The sequence below is a fragment of the Capra hircus genome, chromosome 3, assembly GCF_001704415.2.
Source record: "Capra hircus breed San Clemente chromosome 3, ASM170441v1, whole genome shotgun sequence".
NCBI lineage: Eukaryota > Metazoa > Chordata > Mammalia > Artiodactyla > Bovidae > Capra > Capra hircus.
In genome coordinates, this window is record NC_030810.1 from 112,348,569 (window position 1) to 112,370,997 (window position 22,429).

At 37.1% G+C, this 22,429-nt stretch overlaps 1 protein-coding gene across 1 annotated transcript in view; it reads left to right on the forward strand.

Annotated features, from left to right (window-relative positions):
- The window catches only part of ATF6 (activating transcription factor 6), a 243,699-nt gene that overhangs the window by 40,331 nt on the left and 180,939 nt on the right, over nucleotides 1-22,429 (forward strand). The window contains exons 7-9 of the mRNA XM_018046547.1: nucleotides 1,983-2,203; nucleotides 17,414-17,599; nucleotides 18,632-18,723. Of these exons, the coding sequence (XP_017902036.1) occupies nucleotides 1,983-2,203; nucleotides 17,414-17,599; nucleotides 18,632-18,723 (499 nt within the window). The remainder of the gene's footprint in view (nucleotides 1-1,982; nucleotides 2,204-17,413; nucleotides 17,600-18,631; nucleotides 18,724-22,429) is intronic.

The window sequence follows — 22,429 nt, forward strand, 5'->3', positions numbered from 1 at the left end:
AACTGAAAGGACAACTGTGATCATCTTGGGTGACCATGTTTTTGATATTAAAGAAAGGTCCTTAAATTCAGGGTGGGAACCTTTGGTCTGAGTTTTACATTCTTGACATACATGAGTATGTCTTTCATAGTACCAGATTAACTGTAATAGATCAGTAAGTGTTATTTAAAAAAACATTTGATGATATGCTGTTTATTATTATTATTATTTTGGTTTTGCAACGTTGCTTGCAGGATCTTAGTTCTCTGGCCAGGGACTGAACCTATATCCTTGGAAGTGAAAGTGCAGAGTCCTAACCACTGAACCACTAGGGAATTCTCTATTAATTATTTTTATTTGAATATTTGGCTAGAGCAAATTTATATTTGCTTATGAGTTATTTCCATTTTTATATGTTTTTATTTCATAAAGTAAATTATTCCAAGGGAAAATTAGAAGATAAGACTAGTTAGTGATCATTTATACTAAATTGTGTATATGATAAATCTGTGAAATTACTTTTAGGTCTTTCTTACTAATTTACTTACTTTTTAGGGATAAAATACTATTAATTCTAGTATAAGTATGCTTTTCAAGGCCTTTTGAGACAGAAAGAATGATTTTATAGAAGTGATTTTTTTTTTTTAAGCTAAGACATGTTCATAATAAACAGGTGTTGAAGCATTATTTTGATTTTTAGTTTTCCTTGATCCTTTGAAATACTGAGCTGAATTTTACATGGGTCATGTTACACTGTCTGAAAGCATAGTATTTTTTTTCCTTCAAGAAGAGTATAAATATACAATGGGAAATTTTAGTTGCCAGTTACTTTAATACCTTTATTTTGCTGGATAGGCTCAGGCAGCTGTGGATGTTAGGTGAGGCTTTCAACACCTTATAAAATTGGCCAAATCTGAAAGCAAACACTCAGCAGACAAGTAAAAGTTTTACTAGACCAGTATTGGGAATTGTTTGAGCCTTCTTTAGGTTATGATACTAATTCTCAGATTAGCATAATTTTAAAATAAGGTTAAATGTGAAGATTAAGAAAAGACTTGTAGACTGTTTTGGTGGGTAGGGGAATCAACATTATCTGCAGGTTATGTTAAATTATAGATCTATGTTTCCTGTGTTAGCTAAGAATTTATCCCAAGTGGTTTTAACATTTTTGATATTTGTAGACTCAGGTTATTCCAAGTATTGACTTACTGAATCTCTGTCATATATTTTTGGTGTTGTATGTATTTCTAAATCCCATTAACTTAAAATATATGATTCTGTGCTCAGTATACAAGGTTTGTTCTTTGTAATATGATAAATACTTCTAGCACTCAGAAGTTTCAGAAGTTAATACTTAGGGAAATCTATGTATAACTTAGCAGATTTAGTATTTGTTAGTTGAAAAAAAGTGTGGAAATACATTGTTAATCATAACTTCAAATAGAATGAATTTAAAACATATTTTAATAGAGAACGTTAATACCTATATAAACTGTGGGAATTACTGTAGAATTTCGATGTTCTACTCCAGTAGATAATATTCTTTTGTTAGGGGTCTTTACAATATTGGAGATTACTGATGGAGATTACTTGGCTGTGTTTATGCAACAGTAGAGCAATTCTACAATGAAATGGCTACTGAAATGCTAGTTAATAAATTCTAGTAGACAGATCTGTCAATAGTATGATATACAATGTTGCATAACTCACAGGATTTTAAAAATACTTTGCAATACCTAAAGAAAAGGTAATATCCACAGTAGTGGATATAGTGGAACAGTAGTGTTATATGAGAATAGACATATGGTCTATTAAAACATATTTTAATGGAGAACATCAGCAAGAATGTGTGCTGCTTTTGATTGTGGTTCAATTGGTGGTTTCAAATCATTTCATGTGATTTTACCTATTGTATCTGCAGAAGAGACGTACATGTGAAACAGTTTGCCCCTGCCACAGCAGTTATGCACCTTCTGATTTCTCTTCTTTTTTCTCTACTGCAGGTCAGACCGTGTTGCTCTCTCAGCCTACCGTGGTTCAGCTCCAGGCACCTGGAGTTCTGCCCTCTCCTCAACCAGTCCTTGCTGTTGCTGGGGGAACCACGCAGCTACCTAATCACGTGGTGAATGTGGTACCAGCCCCTGTGGCAAACAGCCCAGCAAATGGGAAACTTTCTGTGGCTAAACCTGTCCTACAAAGTGCGATGAAAAATGTGGGTTCCGATGTAAGTTTTGAAGTTGAATGCTTTTTTTAAATGCCTGATTTTGAAAATGAGAACAACAACAACAAAAAAAACTATTTTTGTTTTTTAAAGTTTGTTATATTGTGTCAAATGTGCTGAAATTGCACATCCAGTCTCTGGTGGAAAATTAGGGTAAGGCTTAGTTTGTTAGAATCTAAGTGAAAAGGTTTTAAAAAATCCAAAGTGGTTTGACTAAGAGAGGTATGCATACCTTCCTCTTCTTTAATTCCTTCTTTTGAACCTTTTCATCGCAATACTTCAGACTGTCACCCCCAACTCAATCATAAAATACTAGTATTTTACAGGATTCTTTCATGTTTCCTGATTGAAATGTTTCTGGCAACACCCCAGATAAGTCTGTAGACTTCTTTTTGGTCAGAGTTTATATTTAGCTTCTCTCTTAACTTACTGAAGAGTTTTCACCACTGCATAATGATGACTTGCTGCTCTTAGGAATTCTGTTTCTTAATGATTATTTAGTTTTTTCCCATCTTTGCAAATCTTCAGATTTTCTGTTATAGGGACTTTTTGTAATTTATAAATCACAGAAAGTTTCCTAAGATCTCTCACAGCCTAAAACCAGTTATAGTACTTGCCAGCTAACTCTTGTTTTCTTTAAAAGTGATACAAAATACCTTATGTTATGTGTTAAACAGTAATTGAACATTATGGGCCTGAAGTTCAATGAAAGTTAACATCAAGTAATTAGTCTGAAAGTGGATTCTCTAAAATCATGACTGGGAAAGCAAAACAAACCCTATATCTTTTTTTAAAAATAGAAGTGGATATTACCTTTTCTTTAGGTATTGCAAAGTATTTTTAAAATCCTGTGAGTTATGTAACATTGTATATCATACTATTGACAGATCTGTCTACTAGAATTTATTAACTAGCATTTCAGTAGCCATTTCATTGTAGAGTTGCTCTACTGTTGCATAAACACAGCCAAGTAATCTCCATCAGTAATCTCCAATATTGTAAAGACCCCTAACAAAAGAATATTATCTACTGGAGTAGAACATCGAAATTCTACAGTAATTCCCACAGTTTATATAGGTATTGAAAACGGTGTGTGCCAGTACATGAAGGAGGAACAGTAGTGTTGTATGAGAATAGACATACGGTACAGGGTGAGCTCGACTGCTATGTTCATTTGAGTACTGAAAAAGGTAAGCACACAGTGCTGTGGTATAATAGACACTAATGCATAGTGTGTGTTTCAAATGCAGATGAAATGATGTGAAGCTGAGATTTGTTTTAAAAATACTCTATGTGGAGGTGATGAGCACAGAACAGAGGAAACATGATTAGCAAAAAAATGTTGGTACTCATTGAGGGTGGGTGTGTAGTCTTTCTTTCCTTTTGGTGTTTGAGAAGTTTTCTACAATAAGTAAATGAACAATGATAACAAAAATCTAAAAAATATTTCATGATATTTTCAACTAAAAATCATACATCCAGCTTTTCAATTAAAAAGTTTTTCACAGGAGAATGATGTTCACAGGGAAATTCTATTTCATTTCTGGTGATTGGTCTGTTCAAATTATGTTTCTTCTTGATTAAGTTTCGGCAGGCCGTATGTTTCTAGAAACTTGGGTGTTTCTAGGTGGTCCAGTTTGTTGGCATATAACTGTTCATAGTTTCCTCCTATGATTTTTTTGTGTTTCTGTGGTACCAGTTGTTATTTCTCCTCTTTCATTTCTTACTGGGTTCTCTTTGCTTTCCTCTAGGTGGGTGTGGTGAGAGGCTTATGGTTTATCTTTTCAGAAGACCAGCTCTTGTTGTATTGATCTTTTTTGTTGTTTTTGGATCTTTATTTTATTTATTTCCTCTCTGATTTTATTAGCTCCTTCATTTTGCTGACTTTGGGTTTTGTCTGTTCTTTTTTTCCTAATTCTTTTAGGTGTCAGGTTAGATTATTTGAGATTTTTCTTCTTTCTTGAGAAAGGCCTGTATGGCTATGAACTTCCCTTTTAGAACTGTTCTTGTTACATCCCATAGATTTTAGAAAGCTGTGTTTTCATTTTCTCTTGTCTTGAGGTATTTTCTGATTTCCTCTTTGGTTTCCTTGTTTGTTTAGTGGCTTGTTGTTTAGTGTCCATGTGTTCATTCTTTTCCCGTTTTTCTTACTGTGGTTGATTTCTAGTTTCATACTGTTGTGATCAGAAAAGATGCTTAAAATAATTTCTATTCTGAACAAGGATTTTGAAAATGATTGCTTAAATTTTTCTTTTAATACTTTTTAAATTGTAAATTTGAATATTTTTTCTATAATACAAATAAAACTTACAATAGAAAATATTCAAAGGTAATTTGTTTAGACATTAAAAATATGTATTTTGAAATATTTTAGACATGAAAAAGGTAATGGCTAATTAGAAATTTAAAAAATACTGATGTATATGATATCTATATATTTTTTGATTACCAATCATACCTCAGTGAGTACCAACATTTTTTTTGCTAATCATGTTTCCTCTGTTCTGTGCTCATCACCTCCACATAGAGTGTTTTAAAGCAAATCTCAGCTTCACATCATTTCATCTTCAGTTGAAACACATACTATGCGTTAGTATCTATTACGCTATAGCACTGTGTGCTTACTTTTTTTAGTACTCAAAATAAACTAACATAATAGTCAAGCTTAATCCTGTACTATATATCTATTTTCATGTAACACTACTGTTCCTCCTTCATGTCTTGGCACACACTGTTTTCAGTGTTAAAAAATCTTAGCATATTTTGGTCTACATTCATTGAATTATAACATTCAATCGAGGAACATAGCTAGGATGGGGAGATGGTCTAGAAACCATGTCATGGGGAGAAGAATGGTTTAAGGGTTGGTATGATTCAGTCAACTGAAGAAAAGAAGACTGTAGAGCCGTCTTCTAGAAAATGAAGGTTGTCATTTGGAAAATAGGATAACTGTTCTGGGTTATTCCAGAGGATTCATCTAGAACAGGTACAGATAAGTTACAGAAAGTAAAAGTCAAAGTCGCCCAATCTGTCCTACTCTTTGCGATCCCATGGATGTACACTCCATGGAATTCTCCAGGCCAGAATACTGGAGTGGGTAGCCAGCTGTTCCCTTATCTTCCCAACCTAAGGATCAAACCCTGGTCTCCCACATTGCAGGCAGATTCTTTACCGGCTGAGCCACGAAGGAAGCCAAAGAATACTTGAGTGGGTAGCCTATTTCTTCTTCAGTGAATCTTCCCAACCCAGGAATCAAACAGGGGTCTCCTGCGTTGCAGGCCGATTCTTTACCAGCTGAGCTATCAGGGAAGCCCAAGTTACAGAAAAATTTCTTCTAAGAGTCTTTGATGCAATAATTCTATTTAAAAACAAGAAGAGATCATTGTTTTTCTTCTAGGCTTAATATCTGAATAACAAGCATCTTAATGTTGGCAGTCATCGTTGTGTGTCACTGACACACATTCTGTAATCTTTATAAACATTGCAATTAATCATTTGTCAGTCTATTAGCCAGACATTCTTTAGAAGTTCTTTGACGTGAAAGACTGTGTCTGTTTTGGTTTTAAACTCTTTGAGTGCTTTGTAAATTTGGTGTATAATGCAGTCAACATTGAAGAACTGAGGGATGTGTGAGATGAGAAAGTATAGAACCAACAAGTATTAGCTTTTTTAAAAGCAATAATTATTGACTAGCATTCTTATTATTCTTCAAAATTCAGAATTGACAGTGTTATACAAGAAAGATTCAAGTACTGTATGTCTGGTGCAAGAGACGTAAGGACGATTAGAATACATTTTCTAATCAACCTGCATTGAGATTTTTGTGCTAGCTTTTCCTTGACTAGCACATCAGGGAGTGAGCCAAACCTTTTCAGTATGAGTTTTCTGTTAGAGGTTTTGACTTAATGTTTATTTCAAGTAAAGAAACATCAGTCTGTCCTCTATCAGCTGGCCAAGCCATTCAGGAACCCAGGATAAATCTGTTCCAGAAGGAGCTGCAGAAAACTTTGATCTGCTCACATATGTAGTCTCCTGTGACCTCAACAGTGTGTGTGTTTGTTAGACTCAAGTCCTATTAAATTAGGATAAATTTGAGTTAGTATAACCCCGATTCAAAATGGCCAAAATGAAAACTTTTTCAGCAAGCATTTTTTAATGTGTTTTTAAACCACAAAATGTGGTGGAAAAGTTGTAATTCGGTACCAAAAAAAAGTGTATCAGTGTTTTGTGGCTTTGTATTGCTGACATGGCTTCTTTTTTTCTACCTTTTTTGTTCTTTTCGTTTGGCTGGTTTCACTCTCCAGAGGTCTGCTCCTGCCATAAAGTAGCATTTTTAACATACCATATTCTGCAAACTACATTAAGTGCCACATTTTCTGTTATGAAACAGTTTGCCTGGTTCAAATTATAATCTCACTCTTCCTGCCTTTTGCTGGTAAATCTGTTCTGTTTAACTCTTGGAAACCTCACCTAAGTCTTCAAGAAATATGGTTGGTTTTTGGCTCAGATCCTGATGGAAAAAATGAACATGGTCTCTCATTTCAGTGTAGAAATTCTCTTAAGCAGTTTCTTAGTAAATGGTAATCTTGGAACTACAAAGATGCCTTCATGGGAGAATATGCTTATCTTTCTTTAAAGTGCTATTGAATGTTGCCAAACATCAAACCAAGGGCTTGGAAACAGCAATCTGTTTAAATCTGCATTGAATACTTCCGCTTACCCATTATAATTCCATAAAGTTCACAAGACATTATGGCCCTAGTTTTAAGGCTATGGAGCTACAACATTGTTTTGGTTACTGGGACAACAGAGCAGAAAAAAGAGTGGTGAAATTCTATTCTAAATGTCGCAAGTGGGTCAAGGTGGAGCAAAAACCCTTAATAGGAATCAGTTGGTGGATGCAATGGAAAGAAAATGATCAGAAACAAGGTCAGAACTTGAAATAACATCAGATGGGAGGCTGATGAAGGGGTACAGGCTGTACTGATAGGAGGCCGCAGGTCTTCCTCTCAGTCCATTCGCTCCACTGAGCGTCTTTCAAACCCCTTATTACTTTGGACCCTCTGTCTTGTTCTTTACTTAGTGACCTTGACTCCTTCCATTCCAGCCCCTTCCCTTTGGGAGTCCCTGTCCTGGGTCACCAGAGCCATCATGAGAAGGCAGGTGCTGGGGGATCCTTTCCAGTGGCCTTGGGTGTGAGAATGGTGTGGAGGGGATTCCCCTGGCATACATCCCAAATTGAAACTTTGTGTTTCTTTCTGTGGGAACAGGGTTACATAGTTAAGTTCAAGAATTCAGGTATTGTTAGTATTGTCAGCATGGGGGTGATGTGATACTGGCCCAGATGATGCTGTACACACAGTGTTCCTTTATTGCAGTGGTGGAATGCTGAAGTTGGGAATTGACTACAGCAAGCAGTAAGCAAGCCTCATCATTGTCCAGAGGGAGATGTTACCTCACCTCTCAAGGTCAACCCTGAGAAATGGCCTGGGTAAAGAGTGGTCAGGGCTTTGTATTCTTGTCATACCCAGGAGCATGTGTAATAGCAGGACTCACAGGGTACCCCCTAAAGGAGTAGCTTCCAAGAAAAATATGAATCTAAACAATCTGTTTACAATCCAAAGTAGTGTGGAGAAACTCAGAAAGATGGAGAGTGTCTGTGTTCTATTTCAGAAAAAAAAGTGCAACTACTGAACATTTAAGATGCATATTTTGACTGTAAACCCACAAATAGATACTCTGTTAGGTCAAAGTGTGAGCTGAATAACCTTGAATTGTGTGACTACCTTAGACCTAAGAAGATAAATAGTGAAAAAGTAATGAACTTTTTAGTAACTAAATTCTTAAGCAATGGAGACATTGAGATCATGATATTTCTTTAGGCTATAAAGTGGAGGAATCCATCAGAACAAATTCAACAGGAAGATTTAGAGATCTGAAAAGCTATCCATATTCTAGTAAAGAAATTACTTCTGTGCTGACTACTTTTTGGCTCTGCTGCTACCAGGTACTCTGCACATAAAAGAAAAACATGCTTTGTTAAAATATTTGCAGTTCCTCTTTAGATGGAGATTTGGGGCTCCTAAAATTTTATCCTGAATAAAGACTTTGGCAAGTAATCTCTTCTGTGGTTACAGTAGCTTTGGAATAAGAAGTGAACAATTTTTTTTTTCCATGATGTGTTGCGTTGTTAGATTTATGTCATGGCAACTTTAAGATTCTTTATTCTTTATTTCTCAGTTTAGCATCTTGATAAGCTTAATAAATACTTATTTTTAGAGGGATGCTGATTTATATCTTAATAGATAATTAAATGTTTCTGTCCTTTCTCTGATTTCTCTTCCTATAAACTACCCCTGGAGACTCATTCCTAGGAAGACAATCCTCCCATGACCTAGATGCTTTCTAGCCATTTTGTTTCCCTGCTCAGAAGCAATCATTGTTACCAGTTTTTTGTGCATTCTTTCTGAGATAGTTCTTTAGTGTATAAGAATATATCTTTCTACCTATTTACCTGTTTTATGGAAATGGTAACATACTATAAACACTGTCCTGCATGTCACTCTTTTCAATATATCTTAGAGATTTTCGACAGCAGTACCTAAAAAGTTTTCTTATTATTTTAACAGGTGCATGGTAGTCTTATCTCATACAGCTGTCATAATCATTTGAGTTTTATGGGGTTTTTTTGTGTGTTTTTTTTTTCTTTGTAAACATTCCTCCATTGAATAACTTGGTACTTATTTCACTTTGTTCATATGAAAGTATGTCTGTAGGAGAAATTCTTAGAACTGAAACTAGAGCATCAGAGGCTAGGTAGTTTTTCGCCTTAGGGGTAGTTGTAATTTGTTCTTCTACTTTAAGTGTGTACGAATGACAGTCATAGGGTTTCTTAATGGAACCCGTCAATAGGTTTCAGTGTTTCCATAAACAAGTTCCCTTTTCTTCACCTCACTCTGCTCCCTGCTTAATTGCTTGTAATACTTTGTATGCATGTACATTTGTCTGGAAAGAGAGTCCTTAGCTTCTGCCTTCCATGGCCTTTTGAGGTGAATGAAAGTCCTTGTTTGCTTGGGGTTTTTTGATAGCTTAGTTGGGCTAAAATTCATATACTATGGAGTTTACCTTTTTATTTTTAAAAATTGTTTACTTTCTTTGGCTTTGCTGGGTCTTCGTTGCTGTGCACAGGCTTTCCCTAGGTGCAGCAAGTGGGGGCTGCTCTCTCGTGGCAGTGCGTGGACTTCTGACTGTGGCGGCTTCTCCTGTTGCCGAGCACGGGCCCTGGGGTGCTTGGGCTTCAGTAGTTGTGGCACGTGGGTTTGGTTGCCCCGCCGCATGTGAAATCCTACCGCACCAAGCATCAAACTCATGTCTCCTGCACTGGCAGGTGGATTCTTAGCCACTGACCACCAGGGAAGTCTGAGTTCACCCTTTTAAAATGTGCTATTTGGTGATTGCTTAGTATATTCTCAGAGTTATGCAGCTGTTACTGATGTTTAATTCTAGGATATTTCATCACCCTAAAAAGAAACTCCATTCCTGTTAGCAGTCATTCCTCATCTGCCATCCTCTTCAACCCCTGACAGCTACTTCCTAATCTGCTTTCTATATAAGGGAAAGTGAAAGATGCTCAGTTGTGTCTGACTCTTTGTGACTCCCTGGACTATACTGTCCATGGAATTCTCCAGGCCAGAATACTGGAGTGGGTAGCCTTTCCCTTCTCCAGGGGATCTTCCCATCCCAGGGATCAAACCCAGGTCTCCCACATTGCAAGTGGATTCTTGACCAGCTGAGCCACAAGAGAAGCCCAAGAATGCTGGAGTGGGTAGCCTGTTCTTTCTCCAGCGGATCTTCCTGACCCAAGAATTGAACCAGGGTCTCCTGCACTGCAGGTAGATTCTTTACCAACTGAGTTATTAGGGAAGGCTGCTTTCTGTATGGAGTTGCCTATCCTGGATATTTCATATCAATAGAATTATACATGATGTAGCTTTTGTGTCTGACTTCTTTCACTTAGCACAGTATTTTTCAATATGTATTTGTGTGGTATATGTCAATGTTTACTCCTTTTTATGGCCAAATAATAGGCCATTTTTCAGATATACCATGTTTGGGTTATACATTGATCAGTTGGACATTTGGGTGGTCTCCACTTTTAGGCTTTTAGGAATAATGCTGCTTTGAAAATTCATGTGCAAGTTTTTGTAGTCTTTTAAAAATAATTTTTAGTATATAAAGAGTGTTTACAAATCAGAAAGATCCAAGTTAACCCAACAACCAAATGGACAAAATAAGTGAATAGATAATTTACAAAGAAAAATGACAAATTATTTCAATGAAAGTATCATTGGCTATATAGTCCTGAAGGTGTGCATTCTCCAGAACATTACTGTTCTACAAATGTGTGAAATAATATTAATTGTTAACAGAAGAGAACTTTTGACTGGTTCAAGGTGGTTAACAAATAATACTCAAAGATTAAACCTGTTATGGTCAACATTTTCTGTGGCTCTTACCACCCTTGATTATGAGTTCTAAAGGAAGATCCTTTTTCCTTTCCCTGTAGCTCCTTAGTGTCATGTTTGTGCTGCAGTCTTGTGTGTGTGTGTGTGTGTGTGTGTGTGTGTACCAGACCTTGTATATGGTAATAATTTCAAATTTTAAAAAGTTGTAAAAACAAAACTAGTGCAAAGAACACCCATGTCCCTGGATTCACCTGTTGTTAACATTTTAGCACATTTGCTTTATCAGTTAGTTTTATTTATCTGCCTATTATCCATCTGTGTGTATATATACACACGCACACATTTTTTTCCTGACCTATTTTACAGTAAGTTACATACCTTATAGTTCTTTACCCTTAAATATGTCAGTGTGTATTTCCTCAGAATAGGGATATTCTCTTACATACCCACAGTGCAGTTATCACCTTCATAAATTTGTGTTTGTAAACTACTTTTTTCAGCTGTCAGTATGACAGTTTTATCACTTGAGTTTTTCCCCCTCCAATATAGGATCCCTGTAGGGTCATACTGCACTGAGATGTCATGTCTCTTTGACTTCTTTCAATCTGGAGCATTCCCATAGCCTTTGTCATTTTGACGCTTCTGAGAAGTTCAGCTCTTCTCCAATATAGTTTTGATAAATACTTCACATTTATTTTCACATAGTCCTATTTGATTCTCTCAAAATCCTTGTAAAGCGGGCTTTGTTCCCATTTTACCATTGAATGAATCAATTGGTTAAATATTTCAGTCAAGGCCATATTACTTAGATGGCTGATATTGATGAAGTGGTATGTACCAGACACTTTGTTGTAAGTGCATAAAACCTCCTAATGGCCTTCTCAGGCAAATGAGGGTCCTGATAAATACAGAATAAAGAGCAGACTGAGGGATCTTGGGAGGAGAGTGAATTAGATTTTTATTCTTAGGCTCTGGTTTTCTGCTTTTGTATGAATTAAATGGGATTTCCAGATTTTGTCTGTTTCTGTTTTAATCTGATATTTAATATTTGAAATCTGTAAAAATAAGAGCTGGAATGAAGGCAGATATTTGCAATATTACTTTAGTTGAACAGTTTATCAGAGTATCTCTGAGGCACATTGTTGATAGAATTAAGAATTTTTGTTTCCTCAGCCAGTTTATTCATAGCTGCAGGATGTTTCTTTTTAGTGAAACTTACAGCTTCAGTTCAGTTCAGTCGCTCAGTTGTGTCCACCTCTTTGCGACCCTATGAATCGCAGCACGCCAGGCCTCCCTGTCCATCACCAACTCCTGGAGTTCACCCAAACTCACCTCCATCGAGTCAGTGATGCCATCCAGCCATCTCATCCTCTGTCGTCCCCTTCTCCTCCTGCCCCCAATCCCTCCCAGCATCAGAGTCTTTTCCAATGAGTCAGCTCTTCACACGAGGTGGCCGAAGTATTGGAGTTTCAGCTTTAGCATCAGTCCTTCCAATGAACACCCAGGACTGATCTCCTTTAGAATGGACTGGTTGGATCTCCTTGCAGTCCAAGGGACTCTCAAGAGTCTTCTCCAACACTACAGTTCAAAAGCATCAATTCTTCAGCACTCAGCTTTCTTCACAGTCCAACTCTCACATCCATACATGACCACTGGAAAAACCATAGCCTTGACTAGATGGACCTTTGTTGGCAAAGTAATGTCTCTGCTTTTTAGTATGCTATCGAGGTTGGTCATAACTTTCTTTCCAAGGAGTAAGCGTCTTTTAATTTCATGGCTGCCGTCAACATCTACAGTGACTTTGGAGCCCAACTTACAGCTTGCTGCTGCTACTAAGTCGCTTCAGTCGTGTCTGACTCTGTGCGACCCCATAGATGGCAGCCCAATAAGCTCCTCTGTCCCTGGGATTCTCCAGGCAAGGTAAAAAATCTGCCTGCAATGCAGGAGCCACAGGAGACATGAGTTTGATCCCTGGGTCTGGAAGATCCTATGGAGGAGGAACTGGCAACCCATGGCAGTATTCTTGCCTAGAGAATCCCATGGATAGAGGAGCGTGGTGGGTGACAGTCTCTGGGGTGGCAGAGTCGGATATGACTGGAGCAACTTGGCACAGTGTGGCATGTGTGTGGCACATTAGTTTACAGAGAACCTTCATGTCCATTAAAGCTGATCCTCACCTCCATCATAGGACCTGTGATAATGGAGTTAGGCTTCAGACCTTGGCCTTCCCTCAGTTCAGCACTGGGGTCTTTACTCTGTGCTCTGTCAGTGAGGCTTACAAGGCAGCCCTGACGCAGTGCCAACTTCAAATTATCCATATCTTGAAACTTGCTGTTCCCTTTTCTCTCTCTCTACAAATGTATTCTCTTAATTAAGAAAAAAATTCAAGCAGATGGTTTTAAGTTTTGTGAGACAAAGTATAAAGATTGACTTTATTTGAACAGTCTGGAATCAGATAAAACAGCAAAGTTAATAGCATCCATATTTTATGATACAGTAGTCATTATTGTGCTACATGGTAATTAAGCACACATGTTTAACATTGGTACTAGAACCATTTTGTTTTTGGATTGGATGAGACCTTTAGAGGATTAAAGTGTCAATTTCCAGTAGATGAAGTTTATTTCTTTTTTATTTAATTGAATAAAGTTTTGCTTGATATAATGAAGAGAGAAAGATTCAGCAAAATGAGAATTAGAACTGATAGATATATAGTAACCTAGTGGTTCATTCACCTGTATGTTACCAATACATGATCTGTCCTGAGCTTGTGTGAGATGTTGGGATGTATTTCTTAGTGGTAAAATGTTTTAATATCTTTATAGCCATTTAGGACTTCGAAGCTCATTTTTTAGCATTGTCACAGAATCAAGGGTCTAAACAGTCTATTTTATTTGTAAGAAGAACATATCTTATAGTGTTTATCAGTAACTTAAAATGAAACATAATGCAAAGAGCTTAGGATTTTGACTCTTTAATTGGTCCAACCTTCAAAAAGTATTTGTCTGTTTGTGAAAGTTCTCCTTTTATGAGACTCTTTTTTTAAAAATATAAATTTATTTTAATTGGAGGCTAATTACTTTACAGTATTGTAGTGCTTTTGCCATGCATTGACATGAATCCTTATATGTGTTCCCCATCCTAACCCTCCCTCCCACCTCTCTCCACATACCATCCCTCTGGGTCATCCCAGTGGACCAGCCCTGAGCACCCTGTATCATGCATCGAACCTGGACTGGTGATCCTTTCACAAATGTTAATATACATGTTTCAATGCCATTCTCCCAAATCATCCCACCCTTGCCTTCTCACACAGAGTCCAAAAGACTGCTTTACATCTGGGTCTCCTTTGCTGTCTCGCATATAGGGTCATCGTTACCATCTTTCTAAATTCCATATATATGCGTTAGTATACTGTATTGGTGTTTTTCTTTCTGACTTACGTCACTCTGTATAATAGGCTCCAGTTTCATCCACCTCATTAGAACTGATTCAAATGTATTCTTTTTAATGGCTGAGTAATACTCCATTGTGTATATGTACCACAGCTTTCTTATCCATTCATCTGCTGATGGACATCTAGGTTGCTTCCATGTGCTGGCTATTATAAACAGTGCTGCGGTGAACATTGGGGTACATGTTTCTCTTTCAATTCTGGCTTCCTCGGTGTGTATGCCCAGCAGTGGGATTGCTGGGTCATATGGCAGTTGTGAGAGTCTTTCTTACAGTCAAATAAATGTTTAATAATGAAACACTATGTTTTATAGTGCAGTGGCACTAAAGGGAGAGTATTTTTCTGCTTTGGAGTTTTTCCTTTTCCAAGGCATAATGCTTGGTGAAAGAGTTGTCTGAAGGCAGGGTGATCAGAAGCAGGGACTGGCTAGCTGTTCACTCATCTCAGTCATGCTGAATCATCTTATACGCCCACAGGGAGATGTGTCAATTGATTAATGGGCCAGAGTATTGATTTTATGTTTGTAGACTGCTAACAAGAGGAGGGTAAGCTTCCAGATACAAGCAGTTCCATAAGCCTTCAATTTCAAACAGGCGCGTAAGTAAAGTAACCACACAGTTCACTGAGTTTAGAGTTCCATACTGTAATGCAGGACTTCCTGTTTGGTATTTAAAAGCAGCGTGGAGCTGTTGTGTAAGTAGCTGGTCTTGGAATTAACTGCCCTAAACTCTAGCCTTGATTCTTCTACTCTAACAGTATCGAATGATGAGCCTTATTTTAAAGAATCTTGAAAACTATAACAATTTCAACAAGAGGAGGTTAATTAAATGTTTGATGGAGCATCAATATAGTTGAAATACTGTGCTGCCATTCTCACGGCATGTCAAAGGTGATCATGATATGTTGTATGGGAAAAAAATCAGTTTACAGAACAGTAATTACAGGTAGTCCTTTTTTTCTTTTAAAATATCCTCCCCTGTCAAACAGACAAACAAACAGTATGCATATGTTTAATCTGAAATTTTATTTAATTTCTTTTACCCTCAAAAATACAGACTAATTTAAATATTTTATTCAGTTAGCTGAATATAGCTTGCTGAGATGTAAAGTTGGAGCTCTGTGTTTGGAGTTTCCTATGGACTTCATATATTTTTACTGTATTCATCCTTTGTATTTATTGGTAATAGTGAGTATTTACTGCATTTTCAGAAGTATTGTTATCTCTTTCTACGGGAAGAAGTGAATATTTGGCTACAGGTGGTTTTCGTTTTTTTAGTATGAGGCATGTGCACTGACAGCCTTTGAAACTTTATGCTGTATAATATGCAGGTGCTTTTATTGTTTATAGAAATCCCTAATCCTGTTTGAAATTTATTAAGTAGTGTGCCATGTGTACGCCTCCCCAGAGTCCATACATTAATCAGCCTTTAAATAAGTAAGGTTACCTTTTATCCAACTTTTAGTATAAGCTCTTCCATCTGGGAGCCTTCTCTTTTATGAGCCTGCTCAGCATTCTGTGTACTTCAGCACTCTTGTGTTAAGTATCAGCTATGGACACTGGCATTCTCAGTAACAATGAAGATCACTAAGAGTAATAGTAGATCGAACAAAGTGGCATTTCCAGAAAACAGCTTGAAATTGTTGAATAATTGAATCCGTCATGACTTGACGCTGCTCTGTGTGTGTGCTCGGCATTATTGAAGAGTGGGATAGCTATGCCACAGGGAAGCTTTGTAGATTGATGGTTATAGGATTCAGCATTCTTGTGATGTTTCAGTTAAAAGAGAAAGAAAAGGGGAGGGAGATACACTTCTTGACATCTCATGTAATATTTCTTTTCCTTGTGGATTCTTTTTTTTTTCCTTATGGAGTCTGATTGCTCAGTTGGATTTGGTATACCTCTATTTCTAGAAACTGTAGTATGGGATGGAAATTGCATTGTTATTTCAAAAGAAATCAGCATTAAATTATTTAGTTTTATTTATGTATCTCAGTAAAAGTTATTAAACAGCCGCAGTAAAATGTTTAGTTTTTTAAAAGTCCTTTACAAAACAGAGAAGTCAGAAATTCTGTCATCTCTATACTCACAATAATAAATTTAGTATTATTTGGTTCTTTTTATTTTACTATCTCACATTCTCTCTGAAATAGACTAATGCTAAAACACGTTTCACATCTTTGTTTATAAAATATAACAAAAATAATTTTGGTCAGTAAGTTTTGATTATGGTAGATGTTGTGGGTCATATCACATAGTTTTGGCTTCCAAGGTATAAAATCTAGGAAAAGAGAGAAAAAGTCAGCATTTTTGAAACAGAGCATTCAGCTGTATCTTCTGAATTATAAGAGCATAAGTAATTCAGACAATATTAAAAACTCCAAGTGGTCTATCATAATTAAGAGTTTGGATGGTCCTTAGAATTAGCTTAGTAGAGGAGATAGCATTCTAAATCAGAACACACAGTATGATTAAAGGAACAAGTTAGATATGTGTGAAGATCATGGAATAACCTTGATTGGAAGGTGTGGTGTGAGCAGTTGTAGAGTTAGGAAAGTGGTCACATTATGGAAGATTTTGAAAGCAAAGGTAGGTAGGTAAAATACATGACTAGCTTGCTTTTGCAATGGAGTAGCAAGATTAAAATGTTTTTAGGAGAAGAAAGTTATCTTAAAAATGGTACACAGAAGGAGCTTGAAGCCAGTTGAAGTAGTTAGAAGGCTGTTGTTGCAGTAGTCTGGAGATGAGTTAATATGTTTGTGAATGAAAGAAAAATAAGTTACTGGTCACACCTTCCTTTATATCCTAAGAGATACCATTGATAGAAGATCAGTAGGTTTTAAAGAATAGGTAGAGGGAGGTAATGAATTCAGTTGGCAAATGGTGAATTTGAAGTGATGGTAGCTCTACCAGCAGAAGTGGCCCTATAAGTAACTGGATAGATGGTTCTGAAAAACAGTCAAGTAATTCAGGGCCTGTGATATAGATTAAAGCTGTATGTATACATATATATAGTATTTCTAAAGGGAAAATGGGAAGATCAATAAATAAATCTTATTTATCAATAAATAAGTCTTATTTCTGGTGAAAACACCAGAAGAAATCATTTAACAGGTTTTAGAAGGCCTTATTTAATCATTTGATTTCAGTTTATTTCATTTGAGTATTTTTTTAAAAAACAACCAGTGAGCTATCTTTTGAACACTTTGTTTAAAAATAATTATAAAAATCAGTATATTCTTCACTGATCTGATTCTAAAATCCAACTATTTTTGATTTACTGTAACTTTTCCTAGATTGCTGTGCTAAGGAGACAGCAACGTATGATTAAAAATCGAGAGTCAGCTTGTCAGTCCCGCAAGAAGAAGAAAGAATACATGCTAGGCTTAGAGGCAAGGTTAAAGGCAGCCCTTTTGGAGAATGAGAAGCTGAAGAAAGAGAATGGTTCACTGAAGCGGCAACTGGATGAAGTTGTATCAGAGGTGAGTACTAGTTAGTGATAGAGGCGAGATGATGGGTTGAAGTATTTTTTTTTCCTGATAAAGCAATTGGAAATTTTACATTTTAAATTAAATTTTATAAAATAATAATAGGAAAAGGCAGGCACAATAAGCCCAAAAACATTTGTAGTAAGGATAAAGTGTTGGAAAGAGGAGCTTTTGAATTGTACCTCCCAAGCTGTGTATAAAAATTGTCTCCTTTTCCTGGGTTTCTTCTCCCTTATTATCATAGCACCCTTTCTCTGTTGGGTGTTTGTTATTTTTTTTTTTTTTTTTTTTGACTAAATGAATCACATCAGGTCTCCCAAGCAGTCCCACTAGGTCTTCCCTAAAATTTAAAAATTTAATGTGTTCCCAGTTCACCCAACCACTATACTATACTTTGTATTTTGTGGCTATGCATCCCAGTGAGGCTAATCATCTTAATTCTGTTCATGAACTCTGCTGCTTTCAGAATTTCCTACCGCGTGCTTTCTTAAACCAAACAGATTCCTCTGCCCGGTGAATGGGACTTTTTTGTTTGACTGTGCAGGGCAGCACATGGGATCTTCATTCCCTGACCAGGGACCAAACCCATGCTCCCTGCAGTGGAAGTGTGGAGTCCTGACCACTGGACCGCCAGGGAATCCCCTGGAGACTGGCTTCTTGCATTGCTCTTTCTATCTTGCCCTGAGCACATGGGAATGTTCCATTATGTTACTGAAAAGAGTGATTTAAGAGAGAGGCAAATTACTAAAGTACAGTGCCTTGGGATTCTTTGAAGATTCATAAAAACATAAAATTGTTGAATTCTTCCTTTTGGGTGAAGAGGCCTCTACAACAAGGGTTGCTGTGTCTCTTCTCTCCTACTCCTCTCCTTAGTCTTTTGAAAAGTACTCTTTCCTCATATTTGCATTTTGGTTTTCATTTAAGCATTCTCATAACTGGTAAACAGGAAAGTTATTATCTTAGATGTTGCTTTTTGTGAAACTGGTGTGTAATTCAATTGTATTTAATAATGATCATTTTCTTTAGAACCAGAGGCTTAAAGTTCCTAGTCCGAAGCGAAGAGCTATCTGTGTAATGATAGTTCTGGCATTTGTAATACTGAACTATGGACCCATGAGGTAAGTGTATAGATATTTGTTTTGGATACTAATGCTAGAAATTTGAATTCTTATTATTTATTATTTTTACTGTAGTCATAAGCTAGGGAAAAATGGATTTGTTTTTTCCTCCTCAGAGGCAAGATAACAGAAAAAAGATTGGTTCCTCTTTCTTGTTCTTCATGTAGGTCTGGCAGAAAGTAAAGTTCATGTTTTTTTTTTTTTTAAATGAAAGAAGCCTTGAGTTATTAAACAGAGCACTGATAAAGCAGAATACTGAACTGAGAAAGATCATGGACCTTGAAATTAGACTGAGTTCAAATCCTAGCTTCCCCACTTAGTAACTTTGTTGCCTTATTCAAGTTACTTAATCTCTCTATGCCTCAATTACTTACCTTTAAACTGTAATTATAATATTTCCTCCCTCAATACTATGATACCTGAGTGTCAGTGATTATAAGGCACCTGAATGACTTCCTCCCTAACTAGAACAGTAATTCTGTTTCCTCTTCAGTAGGTTTGGAACAGGAATTAATATAAATATTTTAAGCATTCTAGCTGTTTTTGACACAGGTTTTCAGCTAAATCACAACTAAGAAATGCTGCATTTATGTTGAAATCATAGAATACTAGAATTCAAAGGGATCTTAAAAATCATCTTTTTCAGATTCCCACTAACTGTGGCATACTCTACACATGAACAAAATCAGCATCCTAGATGTTGGGGAGTCAAAGAGTAGTTAGACAGGGGCCATGCCTTTAAAGATCTCGTGATCCAGCTGGGAGGAGAGACATGTGAAAGGATGACTGTAGCATAGTGTGAAAAAGGTCATACCTTCAGTGTGAATGAAGTGCTGAAAGAATATAAACGAGAATGCGCGTTCCTGGAGGAGAATCTTCATGTCTTATTGATAGATGCTCAAAACACTTTCTTTTGTTGAACGCTGGAATGATGAGGGAAATCCCAGAGAGGAAGCTGAATCTTAAAGTATGATGATCGTTTGCCTGGTGGAAAGTACGGGAAAGGCATCCTGAGGGAGCAGCATGATAAAAGGCACAGTTACGAAATGGCTGACAAGTTCAGAAAAAAAGTGAAAAATCTGGTGCATTTTATGTATGTGGAAGTGTGTGTGAGGAAATACAGCTAGTGATATAAGGGAGGCCAGATAATGAAGGGCTTAGTATGCTGCTATATACAGTGCTACTATAAACCAGTCATTCCTGGGTTTTTAGGCAGAGGGTAACATAGTCAGTTTCGTATCTCAGGAAGACGACTAAAATGACTCTGAGGGTGTGTTATTGAAAATGGTTTGGATGGAGGAGAAACTATTGACAGAGACAGCATGGGATTCTGTTGATGTATGTAAAGCAAGAGATGAGAGTCTAAACTTGGACTATGGGGATGGAAAGGATGACCTATCCCAGGGTACATCTCTGATGGGATTTGATGATTATTACAGTGTGGAATGTGAGGAAGAAAAGAGACAGTAAACATAATTCCAAAATTTCTCTCTTGAGAGACCGAATGGTGATACTCTCATATGAAGTAGCCAACATATAAAGATGAATAGTTTCATGATAGAAAATAATGGTTTTTATTGTTAGTATAAATTTGAGATAGTGACTAGATATTGGGAAATCTGAGGTAATGATTAGATATTCAGTTCAGTTTAGTTCAGTTCAGTCGCTCAGTCGTGTCTGACTCTTTGTGACCCCATGAATTGCAGCACGCCAGGCCTCCCTGTCCATCATCAACTCCCAGACTTCAGCCAGACTCATGTGCATCGAGTCAGTGATGCCATCCAGCCATCTCATCCTCTGTTGGCCCCTTCTCCTCCTTCCCCCAATCCCTTCCTACCAATTATCTGATAGATAGATAGAGATGTTAGTAGTAGCTGAGATTATCCAAGGAGAAAAATAGACGAAGAAGAATAAGAAGAATCTGAGTGACTCAGCATGAACAATAGATAGACCCAGGGAAAGACTCTCAGTGAACAGAATTGGGGACAGAATGAGAAGAAAATGATTTTCTGAAGCCAAGGATGAAAAGAGTTTCAGGAGGGGCTTGAGCCATGGTATCACATGTTGAGGGCTTGGGAGAGGCTGAAAACTGAGATGAGAATACTGAATTTGGTGATTAGCAGGTCAGTGGTAATCTTGGAAAGCAGACTTATTAGGGATAGGAGTAAAATCTGTGTTAAAATTAGTTGAGAACGGAAAGGAATTGTAAGTTGATAATAATCTCTTTTTTATTTATGAAGATTTTAAACAGAGAAAATAGTATAATAGTTTGATCAGCATGTTTGATGTTGATCAAACATGTTTGATGGCCAAACCAGGTCATTCCCATTTTATTTCTATGTAGTTGTTTTTTAAAAATAAAGTCGATTTCATATTGGAGTTTTGTTGTTGTTTGATGTTAGCACAATTCCCCAGAGCATTTGAAATCTCTTCATGGAGTCCCAGAGACCTAGCTTTTTAATTAGTTAACTAAGACAACTCAGTGAAAAGTCAATTCCAAGTTGACTTATTTTTGAAAGTTGACGCTATACTAGACAAGTTACATAAAATATGCTGAAGAGATACCTGAAATAAGCATTTGAATTATTAAAAAAATTTTTTTACTGCTATTTTCATTATTGATTTTTGACATTTTACCCGTATCTTTTATATTAAAATTATTTTGTTTTTGTGTTTGAAAACTGGACTCCTTTTTCTTTTTTTAAAAAGTATTTATTTATTTCACTGCATCAGGTCTTAGTTGCGGCATGCAGGATCTTTCATTGTGGTGCACGGGCTTTCTAGTTGTGGCATGTGGGCCCCATAGTTGTGTCACAAGGGTTCCAGTGTGCATGTGTGGGCTCAGTAGTTGTTGTGGGCTTAGCTGTCCCATAGCATGTGGGATCTTAGCTCCCCAACCAGGGATCGAAGCCCTGTGCCCTGCACTGCAAGGCAGATTCTTAACCATTGAAGCATTAGGTAAGTTCCAAGGAGTGTGACTTCTTTATTCAAGAAGATCTATCTCTTGATTAATATAGGAGACAAGAGATGTGCTAATCAAAACTTTGTCATCCTGATTTAGAAACTTGAATGTAATTAAATTCCTTGAAAAAAGTGAATTAGATTACTGTAGAGTGAATATGAAGTCGTCAGTTAGTTCAGTCGCTCAGTCGTGTTCAACTCTTTGTGACCTCAGACTGCAGCAAACCAGGCTTCCCTGTCTATCACCAACTCCCAGAGTTTGCTCAAACTCATGTCCATCAAGTCGGTGATGCCATCCAACCGTCTCATCCTCTGTCAGCCCCTTCTCCTCCCACCTTCAATCTTTCCTAGTATCAGGGTCTTTTCCAGTGAGTCAGTTCTTCACATCAGGTTTCCAAAGGATTGGGGCTTCAGCTTCAGCATCAGTCCTTCCAATAAATATTAGGTCTGATTTCCTTTAGGATGGACTGATTGGATCTCCTTGCAGTCCAAGAAGAGTCTTCTCCAACACCAAAGTTCAAAAGCATCAATTCTTTTGCACTCATCAGCAGCTCTCAAAATGAAGCATTTTATACTGGGACCCTCGGTACCAGATGGAGCTCCATGAATGTAGGTTGTGGTGAGCAGTGCCTGCTCTTTGTTGTGGTGCATGGGCTTCTTACTTCGGTGGCTTTTTTTGTTGCATTGCACAGGCCTAGGTGCATGGGCTTCAGTAGTTGCAGCCCGCAGTCTCAGTCATTGTGGG